General features: G+C 64.7%; 1 protein-coding gene across 1 annotated transcript in view; it reads right to left on the reverse strand.

Moving 5' to 3' along the window:
* Positions 1-3,108: 3,108 nt before the first annotated feature.
* The window catches only part of CFAP46 (cilia and flagella associated protein 46), an 83,962-nt gene continuing 72,959 nt past the window's right edge, over positions 3,109-14,111 (reverse strand). Inside the window, exons 49-59 of the mRNA XM_046026236.1 lie at positions 13,630-13,712; positions 12,240-12,401; positions 8,662-8,726; positions 8,520-8,580; positions 8,414-8,449; positions 7,750-7,852; positions 6,373-6,485; positions 5,155-5,236; positions 4,458-4,594; positions 4,277-4,357; positions 3,109-3,429 (exon numbers count right to left, since the gene is read on the reverse strand). Of these exons, the coding sequence (XP_045882192.1) occupies positions 3,305-3,429; positions 4,277-4,357; positions 4,458-4,594; positions 5,155-5,236; positions 6,373-6,485; positions 7,750-7,852; positions 8,414-8,449; positions 8,520-8,580; positions 8,662-8,726; positions 12,240-12,401; positions 13,630-13,712 (1,048 nt within the window). The 3' untranslated portion in view covers positions 3,109-3,304. The remainder of the gene's footprint in view (positions 3,430-4,276; positions 4,358-4,457; positions 4,595-5,154; positions 5,237-6,372; positions 6,486-7,749; positions 7,853-8,413; positions 8,450-8,519; positions 8,581-8,661; positions 8,727-12,239; positions 12,402-13,629; positions 13,713-14,111) is intronic.

Below are 14,111 nucleotides of genomic sequence, written 5' to 3' on the forward strand. Positions count from 1 at the left end.
GGGGGCGGGGAGGTATCCAGGAGCCCAGAGCACCTGCGCCAGGAGGCGCGTTTGCCGGCCGGGACGGGCGGAGGCAGTGGGGCACGCGAGGGCCACGTCACAGAGGGGGGACCTCGGGTGTGGCCGGGTGATGCCACTCCACGGGGACCGAGGCCGGACGTGAAGTGTTAAGCTGCAGCAACCCACCTTACGGGCCACGTGACTGTGACCCCCGACAGGGTCCTGGCCAGAGCGAGGTACTGACCCCGGCTGGCCTGGCTCCGAGCCCACGTGACCCGAGCCCCCAGCCCACTCATCCGCAGGCTCCCCTCCCCAGGGAGGAGGGGGACCCCCCCCATACTGCCTGCCCGATCCACAGGGGCCGCCCTCCAGGCCCAGAGGACCCTCGATGCCGGCGCACTGGGCTCCCACGTGGGCAAGTGGCCCCTGGGGACCAGAGGTGCTGTCAAGACCCCAACATCTGGAATCGGGTCCTGCTGGGTGACCGCAGGGGAGGCGGCTGAGTTAGGGACGCGGCCAAGAAACCCAGAAATCATCAAAACACTGACCTTGGGTGTGGGCTGGGACTACATTTTCCCCCTTTGCTTTGATTCTCCAAATTTCCTACAAGAAAACATAGAGCTAAAAAAAAAAGTCCTTTTTTAAAAAATATGGAAATCATGGGGCGCCTGGGCGCCTCAGCAGGTTGAGCGTGGGACTCCGGTTCAGCTGAGGTCGTGACCTCGGGGTCCTGCACGCAGCGGCAAGTCTGCTGGGGAGTCTCACGCCCTCTGCCCCCCCCACCTCTCTACGACACGCGAGTCTTGAAAATATGGAAATCGCTATTTTCTTTTTTTAAGATTTTATTTATTTGGCAGACAGAGATCAGGAGCAGGCAGAGAGGTAGGCAGAGAGAGAGGAGGAAGCAGGCTCCCCGCTGAGCAGAGAGCCCGATGCCGGACTCGATCCCAGGACCCTGAGATCATGACCTGAGCGGAAGGCAGAGGCTTCACCCGTGGTCCCACCCAGGCGCCCCAGAAATCACTGTTTTCAAGACTTCAGTTAGTAAAACGGACGCCACTTGTGAAAAGGCAACGACCCGGACGCAGAGAGCAGCGCAGTTTCGAGGGGCCTCGCCACGCCGGGCTGGGCCCACACAGGCAGTCAGGCCCCTCCGGGTCCCCTGCAGGCCCCAGCCCTGAGCAGCTGAGGCCGGGGCTCGCGAGCGAGGGGTTCAGGTCAGGAAGCCTGGCTCCAGCCAAGGGCTCCCACGGCCACTGCACACACACAAGGGTCACCGGTGCGGGGAGGGCGGTCTCCTGGAGCCCCCGGCCCTCGGGACACTGCAGATCTGACCACCCCTCCTCGGAGGGCCGCCACCGTGCCAATTACGTTCTGCCTATTATTACCAATAAATTCCAAGCGATCTTTTTCCTCCTTACAGTTTTTAGGGTTCCATAAATCCCCCCATGCAATCTTCCGTGCTTGAATATATTAGGAATGCCACGTCTGTCTCAGAAGCTAATGGATGATGTGATTCGTCATGTGGCCAGGGCATAATTCAGAAAGTTATTTCAAAGCCTCCGATACGCGGACCAGCACTCACGTTTCGTATTTCTCACACGAGCAGACACGGCGTGAGGTAAAAAATGTGGGTTGTGCAGATGAAATATTCCCGGAGGCTTTTATTCTCACTGTTTGGGGGAGAGCCAGCACGGCTCGTCTGCCTGCGGCGGCTCGGACTTGAATTTATTCCCTGATCATTAGTTAGCTCTTTTTTTCAACTGGAAGAGGTATGTGCACATGCTTGACAAAAGGGAGAAAACGAAACGAGGAGGAGGGACTCACCGTGCTTGGACGTCGTCAGTGACGAGCTGCTTTTAAACTCCTCCCGCGGAGATGGACGTTGCAGTCCGATTTCTCACCACGTGGCCTGGCCCGCGCTCCGACCCGGGATGGCCCAGGGCAGCCAGGGAGGCTGCAGTGTGGGCTCCCCGCCGCCCACCGCGTCCGGGACACATCGGACCCCTCACGTGCACCTCACGGACGTGTGCTTCTCCCGTCCGCTTCGCTCCTGGTTCTCACAGCCCAGAGGGGACCAGTGGGCACCTGGCCTGAGGCCTGACACCCTCTGGCCTGTGGGTCACTGTCTCTGGCTCCCCGGGGGCCCCAGAGCTGGTGCTTCGAGGCCAGAGTCTCCAGGTGAGGCAGGCAGAAGGCATGACCTCTGGGCGGACACCGTGCCGTGCTCGGGGGCCTGGGAGGAGCAGCCCTAGCAGCCCCCAGGGCCAGCGTCCCCAGGCCTTGCCACAGGCTTCCTGGGGCCCAGGGCATTCTGTGGCCTGGCCTTGGCCGATGATTGAGGGGCTGCTTGCCAGGACCCAGTGCCCGAAGACACTTCGACCCTCTTGCCCCGCAGCCCGCGGACTCTGACAGCACGGCTCCGCCGGACAGAGACCTGGAGCCGACTCTCCCTGTCCCTTGGCCACCAGCCCAGGACACTCTTGGGACCCAGGCTCCTAGTACCTCGCCCTGGTCTCCCAGTGGGCGAGGACGGCTTGGGGCCCAGTGGGAGAAACTTCCTGGGGACCAGGGCATGTCTTCTTCCCACGGCCACCCTCCAGTCTGGCTGAGCGTCCAGCTCTGCGGACAGCGGCTTCTCCCCAGGCTCCCTGGTCCGCCGCGGTGCCCACAGGCAGCTGCGGCACGCTGCACCCTGGGGGCCTCTGAGACCCGCTTCCGGCCTCTAGCAGACACGCTGTGGCTCTCCATGGAGCTTCTGGTCCCCTGCTGGGGGGCATCCACGGGCTGGATTTCACGCCTTCGCTCATCCCGCAAACACTGGCTGAGCCCACCTGGCACAGCACTGGACAGAGAGTGTCCCCTTCCGGGGACTCAAGCCTTGCCGCGCACCCAGGGTCACAGACCACAGCACGGACATGATGCAGACACTTGACATCGTCATTTACTAAAGCGCTTACACCAAACACGACAGCGTTCCTTGTCCGGGGACCACCGGGGGCCTCGGCCCCAGGGCCAGCCCCTCCCCCAAATACAAGCGGCTCCCCCACCACTGGGACCCGAGGGAACGCACAGGGCAGGGGAGGGTCCTGGGGGTCCTGGCTGCTGTGTGGTCAGCCCCCATGAGACGCTCCTCGCCCCCCAAGGGCCCCGTGCGAGCCAGGCAGGGGGAAGCTGAGGAGGAAGCGCCAGAGCAGGTCAGACTCGGAGGGCCCTGGCGTGACTGAACAGGAGGGGCACCTAGAGGTGGGCAGGGCCGGTGGGGGGTCCTGGGAGGGGCAGTCCAAGTCCTTCCCTGGGGGAGTCACCCGATGGCCAGGTGCGGCAGCCCGTACAGGACCAAGTTGAGGACGACGGGCAGCCGCTCGGCGTCGCTGAGCTGCGGCGGGAGGGACAGTTGCTTGTCCCTGGAGGCCCACGGAGGCTCGCCTGCGGGAGAGTGGGGCAGCGCGGCTCACTGGGGGCGGGGCTCACCGTGGACAAGCTCCCGCGCTTGCCTCCAGACGCAGCCCCCCTGGGGACCTGCCACATGTCGACACCACGGACACGGAGGCCCACGGGTTGTGGCACCCAGCCAGGGAGGGACCTCACCAGGCCCGGGCCCGCCTGCCCCTCCACACCACTCCCGGCGCTGCAGGCCGGGGCCGGAAGATCCCACCCACTCTGGGCCGCTCCGGCCACCACCTGACGGCCGCCCCGACCGTGGGGGGTCCCGCGTGACAGTCAAGATTTCGTCTCTTCCTCTCAGCGCACGTCCACGTGGGACAACACAGGCCACACGGGCGCCGTGGCTTCCCCTTCCTCTGTCTCCAAAGCGACTCCCTAGCAGCTCCTCACCCCATGGATTCTTCCTGCCGCCCCCTGCTCAGGCACCGGCCAGCGCCAGGCCCGCCCTCCTTCCCTCCCACACGCGTTCAACAGCCTCTACTGTCTGGTGGCCACGTTCTGGGCTCCGTGGTCCACGGCACGTCTGTTTTCAGCTCCTTTTGCACGGAGCGTTTTGAAGGTTTCAGGCTCCCGCCCCAGAGAGCACGCCTGGCCTTCCAGAACGTGGGCACCTTGAGCCCTTCCAGCGCCCGCTGCGTCTGGCCCTGAGGACCTGTGCTGCCCGCACTCACTGGGGGGCTGTGCTCTCGGGCAGCACGCGCTGAGCCCCAGAAGTGGCCTGGAAAGGGAGGGCACCCCAGCCCTGCAGCGCCGTGGGGACGTGGCTGGGAGGTGGCCCTGCACAGCCCGAGCAGCAGCGGGGATGGGGGACGGGGTCAGCTCCCGTTACCGTGGTTCCTCGGGTCACCAGCTCCCATTCTCTGAAGGAGACGGACGGCTCTCCCGACTGGCCGGCCGCCGGTCAGCAGGTCTAGGAAGGAAACATCCCTCAGACTGGCGGGTGTTGCTGGCAGGTCTCGAAAGAGGCCCACAGGGCTGGGGACGGGCCTGGGACACCAGCGCCCACTCACTTTCCCACAGGAAGCTGGCCCGCAGCGCGTTGTCCTGCAGGAATGTCGGCCACTGGTTTGCCAGGATGCTCCTGACCCCCACCAGACTCAGAAGGATGGCGGTCTTGATGGGGTCCTCCAAGGACAGCTGGGCCACACTGGGGGGGATCGAGGTCCAGTGGGACGGCCTGAGCCAACCCCAGGCCACAGCCCAACTGGCACCAAGTATCAGACTGACAACTCTTCCCGTTCTTAAAAGACTCAAGAACCACCCCCCGCCCCCTGCCCGCTTGAAGTGCCCTTTAACAAAACAAGGTTTCGGGCCCCAGCCTTGCGCTGGGATCAGAAGACAAAATATCACGGTGAGACGGGCTCCGGCTCCGCCACCTCGGCAGTCCACATAGGCCCTGGGGTACGTGGGATGTGGGGAGCTTGGAAGCCAGGACGTCCTCCCAGCTGCCAGCCCTCTGCCCTCCGGCCCAGTCCCCACAGGCCTCGGTTTGCCGCTGGAGCTCCCTCCCTCCTCCTCTGCACCCCCCCCCACAACCAGACTCTTCCAGGAAAGAGAGTGGGGGCGAATGGCTCTGCCCATGAGACACAGGGACACTCTGCCCCCCACCCCCGGGAAGCACGTCATCAGTCGTAGGCCCTGGACACCCCCATTCGGCGTGTGGAGGCCAGGCTGCCGGCTCCGGCTGGCGTGGGGGGCGGCAGGCACCTCTTCTTCTCGGAGTTCTCCGTGTGCCGCTGCATGCTCTCAGAGGACCGCGTCAGGCCCAGCAGGATCATCATCTGGCACTCTGCGGGCACAGGAGGGACAGCCCTGCAGTGGCATGCCCAGGAGCAGGAGGCCAGTGCAGCCCGGGGTGTTGCCCGGGGTGTGGGAGCCTCAGGGAAACGCAGCCCAATATGTCTGAGGCTCAGACCTGACACCCTTTCCCAAGACCCACCGGCTGCATCAGCACACGGGGACATTATCCGCCTCGGGAACCCCACACCCCTCCAGTCGTCTCATGCAATTGGCTCAGCTCCGGCACCCCAACCTGCCGGGGATGGGCTCAGGCACACTGCCCCGTGTGCGCAATGAGAGAACCACATCCGGCCGTGGGCACGCCGGGAGCCCCGTGTGCGCAGTCGACGCCCCGATGCCTGCAGCGGCCTGGCTGAGGGCAGGCACCAGGATCCGCCTCGGTGGGGAACAGGGGGTCCAGGAGAGTGGTCGCTCCCGCACGAGCCTGCCGGGCCTAAGAATTGCTCTGACCTCCACATCTGAGAAGGCCTTGTTTCTACCTGCACCTGGGGCAAGGAACGTGCCGCTGGCAGGCTTCCAGGGCCAGGCAGGCTGTTGCATGGCCCGTCTCCCGGGGGCTGGGAGGGAGCTAGACGGCAGTGACGTGAGGGTGGTCAGGTGTCCTGACTGTGGGACACATGTCCACGTGCTCGTTATGCTGTCGCCACCGGGCTACGTGCCTCTCGAGGGTCCCTGAAAAGTCTCTCCTAGCGACGGCGTGGTGCGGCCGGTCAGCCCCTGCCTCGGGACAAGGTCACTCAAGAGCCAGCCAGACCGCCCACTCAGAAGTCCTCAGGGGCAGCCAGAGGGACTGCAAGGCCTAGAGTGCCCCTGTTTACAGTGGGGGGGGGGCTCTGGTCAGTGTGTCTGGAAATGCCCACCGTAGCCCTCCCGGGCTCTGCAGGCCCAGCTCTGGGGGTGACCCTCCCAGCTCCTGCCTCTGGCTGCACCGGCCAGCTCCGGAATCCTGAGGAGGGGGACGAGAGTAGGAGGGGACGTCCCCCAGAGCCGCGTTGTGCCTGCCGGGGCCCCCTGAGCCCTTCTTCAGACAGTGACCGATGGGGACACGGGGGCCTTGCCCTGTCCCTGAGTGGACGCATCTCACGCACTTCGGGGGCTTCTGGGGGCCCCGAGGGACCGTCTCACCTCGTAGGTTCATGGCAGCCAGGCGCTCCACCAGGACGTGGGACAGGAAGCTCTCCATCCCGTAGAAGAAGAAGCCGCTGCAGCTGCCCAGGAGCTGCTCCCACTCGGCCTGGCTGCGGAGGGAAGAGGGTGCCGGCGGGCGGGCCGAGGCAGGCAGCGGGAGTCAGGGCTCGGGTGCTGGACCGCATCGCCCCCGCAGCTCAGCACGTGTTCTGAAAGCACAGCCTGCCCTGCGCTCTCCCCGTCCCACCCCTGCCAGGACAAGGCTAACGTCCGCCCTCCTGGAGCAGCTTCCACCGCCGTCTTGGGTTCTAGCCGCCGGCTCTCCCGGGAACGGACCTCGGGCACCGCCGCTCTCTCCTCTGCGGTGGCTCTGGGGGCGCTGGAAGGGCTCTTCCCTGACGGCCATCCACCCCGGGTTTCCCAGAGCGCACGCGGGGAGCGGCCCCGCCCCCGCAGGCCCCGCCCCCGCAGGCCCCGCCCCCGCAGGCCCCGCCCCCAGCAGGCCTGCCCTTCTCCAGCAGGCCCCTCTGCAATGCTGCCCCTCCTCCACTCACAGGCCCCGCCCCCAGCAGGCCCGCCCTTCTCCAGCAGGCCCCGCCCTTCTCCAGCAGGCCCCGCCCCCGCAGGCCCGCCCTTCTCCAGCAGGCCCCTCTGCAATGCTGCCCCTCCTCCACTCACAGGCCCCGCCCCCAGCAGGCCCGCCCTTCTCCAGCAGGCCCCGCCCTTCTCCAGCAGGCCCCGCCCCCGCAGGCCCGCCCTTCTCCAGCAGGCCCCTCTGCAATGCTGCCCCTCCTCCACTCACAGGCCCCGCCCACTCAGGCCCCGCCCCCCCGGACCCCGCCCTTCCCTCCCGCAGCCCCGCCCCATGGGGCCCCACCTTCTCTCTCGCAGTCCACAGTGGGGCAGTCCGTCCCTCACTCGCAGGTTCTCGCTCACACACACCCCTCCCACCTCCCACCTCCCCACCCCCCCACCCCCCTCTGCAAGTCTCAAGTTCCGGAGCCCGCGCACGCCCTGCACTGGACTGGCTGGGGGACCCCGGGCAGCAGCACCCTCCCAGGGGACAGGTCCTCGTCTGTGAAGTGGGGACAGGGACAATGAGGCCTCCGTGCAGGCGCCATGAGGACCAAGGAGCCTACTGTGTGGTGAAGGAAGGCCAGACACTGGGATCCTCTGCGGGTGGGGTGGCGGGGAGGGGGGGTTGACAGGACAGAATGGGGGGGTCAGGGTGAGGAGGAGATGAGGGAAAGAGGAAAGAGGGACGGGAGGGGGACGGAGGACAGCAGTCCCTCCCCCCATGTGTGCAGCACCCCCAGCTAGCTCGCGTCGACCCGCTGGCTGCAGGGCAGTGTCCCCGGACACCCCGACACCAACCTGGGGACGTGCTTGTTTCCCAGATGTCCCGCCCAGAAAGCAGTGAAGGAGTCTCGGTATCTTTCCAAGATGTCCCGGGTGACGAAGACGGGAGTCAGCTTTTCTGCAGCAGGAGTTGAACGGACACAAAACACGGAGCTTGTCCCACAGGTGGGACTCTGAGGGGGGTGGGCAGCAGGCAGCCCCTGGTGTGGTCCTGGTGTGGCCCCTGGCATGACCCCTGGTGTGGCCCCTGGCGTGGCCCCTGGCATGGCCCGAGATACCAGATGTGCTGGAGTTGGTGTTTGGTGCTTGTGGAAATGCCCGTGCTCCTTCCCTCCTTTGTAAAGAGATTTTACACTTGATCTTGGCCAAAAGGCTGACAAGTGATGGAAAGAAACTTTAAAACCACGTTTAGGAAAGAAGAACCGCAGGAATCAGACACTTCGGCTGCGGAGGCAGGGGTTTCCGGCTCCGGGCAGAGGGCAGCGGACCTCACTTCAGGGCTCACTCTTCCTGCCGTATCGTCCTGACATGGCTGTGATGGCCACGGGCCACAGGACCCCACTGCCCCCACGTCCCGTGGCCCGTGGAACGGGAGGCAGCCGAGGGCAGAGCCCGGAGGGTGGCGTGTGGCGTGTGTGTGCACCTGTGTGCGCGTCGAGGGCCCGCGGGAGGTGCTCACCGATGCCCTGCGCCTCCCCGTAGGGGTCCACGACGACTAGGTCTGGGTTAAGGAGAAACAACGCTGGCCCCCAGGGTGTCCTGGGCAGCGGGGCGGTCAAGGATACACTTGAAGTTGTCCGCGTCCACAACGATGCAGTCCTGGGGGAGGAGCCGGGGCGGGGCGTCCTGCACCAGAGACAAGGGTCGTCGGGGGGCCTGCGTCCTGGGGTAGGGCCCCGCCCCCTGCCCCCCACGCCCACCTGCCACCTTCTGTCCCTTCTTCACGGGGCTCCTCCTCTTGCCTCGGGCTTCCTTCTTCGCGGCCCCCTCGGCTGTGGACAGCAGAAGAAGGGGTGTTTGGGGCTGGCTCCGGTGACGGCACCAGCCTTCTGAACACACGAAACGCCCCGAACGGTTCACTTTAAAATGGTTAGTTTTTTCACCTTAATAGAAAAATGCATAAAGTGGTGAGAACAACTGACTTCCAGGTTCGTGAAGCCGAAAGAGCCAGAGTTTCTGGAACGTGAAGGCGCGACGCCCCGGGGCGGGAACCGTCACCGGAGGCCCGTGGCCGACCTGGCTGTCCGTTCGCCCAGCACGCCCGCGGCGGCTCCGTCCGAGGCCGGGGCACCGTGGCTCCCGGGCCTGCCGCGGGTGGCTCGTCTCTGTTCCAGCAGCTGCCGGATTCGGCGGCAGGACCGCGGTCGGCCCAAAACCCAGGACAGTTCCCTTCCCCTCTTCCCGCCCCGGTGCTGCTCCTTTGTGCCGGGCCAGCGCCCCGGCTGTGCCGTCCGCCCCAGGTCTGCACGGCTTCCCCGGGGCACGCGATGTTCCCTCTGTCCCGCTGGTGGAGAACACCTGTCACCAATGCACACGTCTACCCGGCGCGCTCTCCCTGCAGCGACGGACCCGCGTAGACGTCTGTTTTCCCGGAACCCGATGTGACGACCCCGGTGAGCTCTTGAGGGCAGGCTGGGCGACGCGAGTTCTGTTTTTCTCTCTTGTGCTGTTCTTGGCCATTTGGGTGTCAGGGACCGACAGAAGCCTAGGACGGTTGGCCCCTTTCCCTCCTCTCAGGGAGGCCTGTTGAGACTGATGTGAACTGTGTCTGGAAAGTCTGATGATCTCAGAGGAGCAGCTCTGTCCTCTCCTTTCCGGGCTGGTTCCAAACGCCGGCTTTTCCTTGTTGAGTCTGGGACCTCTTTTTCCCAGGGCTTGGTCCGCTTTGCCTGAGGGTTCGAATACGCTGTCCTCAGGGCTCCTAGGACCTCTTAAGTCTCTGATGCGTCTTTGAGTTGGTGTCTTTTCATTCCTAACTTTGTGTATTAGGAACACATACATCCCCATCCGCTTTTTTTCTTGGTCGTTCTTACCAGAATGTGTCTATTTTACAAGTTTTTAAAAATTTTTATTTCCAGGTGCCTGGGGGGCTCAGTCGTTAAGCATCTGCCCTCGGCTCACATCATGATCCCGGGGTCCTGCCCTGGGCGTGGGCTGCCCCTTGCTTCAGATGCTGTGAGGTGCAGAGAGTTTATCCTGCTGGTGACCCGACCGCTGTCACCCGGGAATGAGCCCAGCCCTGACCGTGAACCCGTGGTTGGGTCTGTTCCGCATGACGACCTCGTCACGCGCGCGGTCATGGAGCTGGCTGGTGTGGCCACTTCCTTATGACCCGCGTGGACTAATTCCCACCACGTTGCCCTTTGATTTGTATTCTTCCCGCTCGTCCTCTTGCCAGTTGCTTGCCGCTCGGGCGAGGTGTCCGCATCGTTTGTTTTCACTGCCGGTTTCCTCTGTCGGTCTGGAGTTCAAACACCGATTCTGTTTCTGGTGGTTCTCCTGAAACACGTACCAGGAACGGTTCACCCTCAAACGTGCCTGCGGCCAGAGCAGCACCCGGCCTCGGGGTGTGCAGGGCCCTGGCACTCAGCGCTCGGCAACGCGAGCAGACCCTGAGCTCACGCTTGGCCGGCACTTCCCGTGGCTGTTGCAACAGACACCCGGCACGTGTGGTGTCTCACAGACCTGGAGGTCAGGGTCGAACGGGGCCCCCCTGGGTGACATTCGGGGTGTGGGCGGCACGCTGGGGAGAATCGGGTCCGGTCTCCTGCAGCCTCTGGTGGCCATGGCGCGGCCTCCCTGTCCTCAGAGGCAGCAGCTGGCCTCCTCCCGAGTCTCTGCGCCCCTCCTGCCTCCGTCTTGGGAGGAGCCGGTGCTGTCCTCGGGCCTCCCGGCTCGTCCAGGACACTCTCCCGTGTCCGCTCGGCCCCCGGTCCCACTCCCAGATTCCAGCAAGCAGGCCGTGCACATGTCCAGGCCTCCGCTCCCCCCGCCACCCTGGGGTGGCTCTTCTCGGCCGCTGCCGCCGACCCTGGCCACGCGGAGCCGAGGAGAAAGGACACTGCCGTGGAGGGTGCGCACGGGGAGAAAGGGAGCCGCACCTCCCGCTGCGGGGCAGGGAGGGAAAACAGATATGCGTTCGCCGTGTCATGGGAGCCTCATGGTCGTGAGGTAAAACAAGTTTTAAGAAAGACCCAAAGCACCAGCAACTGAGAAGATTGATACGTTCGGGTCCTCTAGAACATCGTGCTGGAAAGGGACCGTACAGGCCCGTGAACGGACAAGCTACAGAGCGGGAGGCGGCCCCTGTCCCTCACTCAAAGAAGAAGATCCATATGGAAACCCAAGGAACCCCACAAACCGTAAAGAAAAACCAGATAACCGGCCAAATTGGCCCTCGACACGGACACGAGCAAGTCCACAACGTAGCCCGGAACGTGGGGCGCCGTGCTCCCCGTCCTGTCGCCTGAGGGTCTCGGACACCGCGCGCTCGACCACGGAGGGCCCTCGCTGCTGGTCGCGGCCGGCGCCGTGCAAGGAGGGCAAGTACTGCCGTCCGTCTCCCCCAGTCCCTTTTCCTGCCTTTTCCACATTCTCCTGGGCTTTGTGCTCCCCTCGTCTTCACTGGTGTGTGGGGGACAGGGAGCTGTCGCTCGCCGCTGGGCTGTCTCCGTCGGAAGTCGGGGTTTCTCCTGCCCTCGCTTCTGCGTGGCCTGTGGCTGCTGCTGAGTTCTCGTCCCTCTGAACACCTTCCCTGGAGTCTCCTCTCCGCTTCCTGTGTCTGGGGTTTATGGAAACTTCTGGACACATGGGCTTATGGTTTTCATCAGATCTGGGGGGAAGGGGGACACTGGCCCTTACTAATTCCTGTGTCCCCTCCGAGGGCTCTGACGCCAGGTGGTCAGCTTCTCCGGGCGCACGGCCCATCCTCTGTGGGTCGGCCGTGTTCTCAGGCACCGGGCTCCACGCAGCCTGTCCTCCGCTGTCCGAACCCACGCTCTTTCTATTCTGGTCTTCACTTGTTCCGCTGGAGGGCAAATTCGGTCCCTGTTACCTCCTCCTGATGGAAGCCTAAGTCCAAGCGAGTCGTCTTTCATTGAGCAGCAGCCCGCACAGAGCACAGGCGTCCAGCGCTGGGCACGTGGGCGCGAACAGCCTCCGGGACACGCACGGCCAGCCCGAGTGCGCGGCTGCCCTGGCCTGAGTGCCCTCCGTCCTCCTGGCCCTCCCTCACCGCAGCCCACCACCTAGGAAAGGAGGAGCCCTGCGGTGGGTGACACCCATCCCCGCCTTTCCAACGGAGGTTTGTGAGGCAAGAACAACGTGTCATTCCCCTTCAGCCCTCGCGGACACCGGGCGCACGGCAGGGGCTCTCTGACCACCTCCGAGCAGACCAGGGCCTGGAAAAGAGCGGCGGGACAAGCGGCGTCTGCCGGGGCGCACGCGAGGTACTTCAGCCGGGCCCGGACGGGGTCAGTGTGAGCATGGCCCGGGGCGCCCCTTACCGGTCTCCTCCTTTCGGAGGCGGTTGCACAGCATCTGCAGGGAGAAGTCTCGGGACAGCGCAGAGACCGTCCCCTCCTCGAACACGGGAAGACCTTCCAGGGGCAGCTCCAGGAGATGCTTGTCCACAAGGAGGACGACGTTGTCTGCAGCGTCGAGCTGAACTGTGGACCGGGGGGACACCAGCTACGGAGGCAGCAGGAGACACGCTCCCGCGGACGAGCAAACCCCTGGGTGGGTCTGTCTGGGTCCATCTGTCCGCGGGGCGGCCGCTGGGTCGCACTCACAGGCAGAAGTCTGGGCTGGGCTCGGCGTGTGAGGAGTGGGGCCTGGGGCGTGCCAGGCCTCCCTGGGGGGGCGGACGCTGGTTCAGGCTGAGTCACAGCTCAGACCCAGGCAGGGCCCAGGTCACAGGGCCATCGGGTCCTCCGTGTTTCGAGGACCTGCCCCCACTGGGGCAGCCAGTTCCCAGGGCAGGAATGTCATGACCCCTCCCAACCTCGGAGCCCCCCTTTCAAAGAACGAAGGCAGGTTCTCCAGGGGCCAGGCAGCCCTCGGAGGAGCTATAAGACCCGCCTGGCCTGGGCGGAAACCTGCTCTTTGTGGCAGGTGCAAGGGGAAAGGGCACCGCACTTGAGTTGAATTCACTGTGCGCACGAAGTAAAAGCAAATCACTTGAAAGTGATCAAAGGCCTTAATCTGGGGAATTTTTAGGGCAGAATCTCATTCACAAAAGTGATCTCAGGTGGGCGAACTCTGGCCCCTCGCCCTCAGGCCTGGGCCCAGGGGGCTGGGGCCCCGGCGTGGGAGCAGAGCGGCCGCGTCTGAGGCTGCTGGCCCGAAGCCACCGCCGGGCGCTTTTGGGAATCAAAACACCCTTGGATGGAGCAGCCGGTCTCCCCTTCTATTGAATAACTCCGTGGGGCGACAGAAAAGTCGACCAATGAAAATGCGCTCGAGAAGGTGATTTATAAAATGGCAGGTGCCGGGTTGAGTGGCGGAACCCGCGCAGACAGGCCACAGCCCAGCAGCGGCGGCACGGGGCACGTCACCCCTCCTTCAAGGTCAGCGGATCACACACAGAAGCTCTCTGCCCCTCGTGTCGTCTGGGGTGCGTGCACTCAGGACGGAGGCGGGCAGTGGGGCGGCAAACGACCAGCACACATGGTCGCTGCCACGCGCACCCCAGGCCGCCCCGTCTCCGGGAAGGGCGAACACGCTGGCATCGGCGGGGCTGTCTGCAGCGGCCCCAAACCCCCACACGGGACCTCCCACCTCTCGGGGAGCCCCTCTGGGGAGGCCTGTTCCCATCCCGCCTGGGCTCTCCCAGAGGGGTGGGCAAATCCCAGCCTGAGTTCTCCAGCAGAAGCTCCCCTCAGACCCCCCACTCACCATGGGGCAGGGACCCTTTCCTTCCCTTGTCTTTGCCCTTTGATTTCCCGTGGGAATCTGCAGCGGCCGTGGCGGTCTGCGCTCTGGAAGTCAAAGGCATGTCCTCAGGCTCTTACAAACACGGGAACGTCACACGTGCTAAGAACAGGAGGAACAGCAGGGCAGCGAGGGCCACGAGGCCCTTCCGTGGCTCACTCTTGGGGACCGATCACAGCACACACAGGAACAAATGGGGCTCAGGGTTGTCTCCGACATCCTGGCAAGTCTCAAAACTACCACGTGCCCAAGCCCTCCAACTCCTTCTCTACCGAGCCTGAATCGCAGGGCTCGGGACCTGGGCCGCGCCCCCCCCCCACTGCCGCCGGCGGCAGCAGCAGAGGGGACCAGAGTGGCCAGGACGCACCCCCAGAGAAGACTTGGAGCAGCACGAGGGCTTGATCCCTACAAGAGAGGGTCCCAAGTCGGGCATTGTGGATGCGAAT

Source organism: Meles meles, chromosome 13 (assembly GCF_922984935.1).
Source record: "Meles meles chromosome 13, mMelMel3.1 paternal haplotype, whole genome shotgun sequence".
NCBI lineage: Eukaryota > Metazoa > Chordata > Mammalia > Carnivora > Mustelidae > Meles > Meles meles.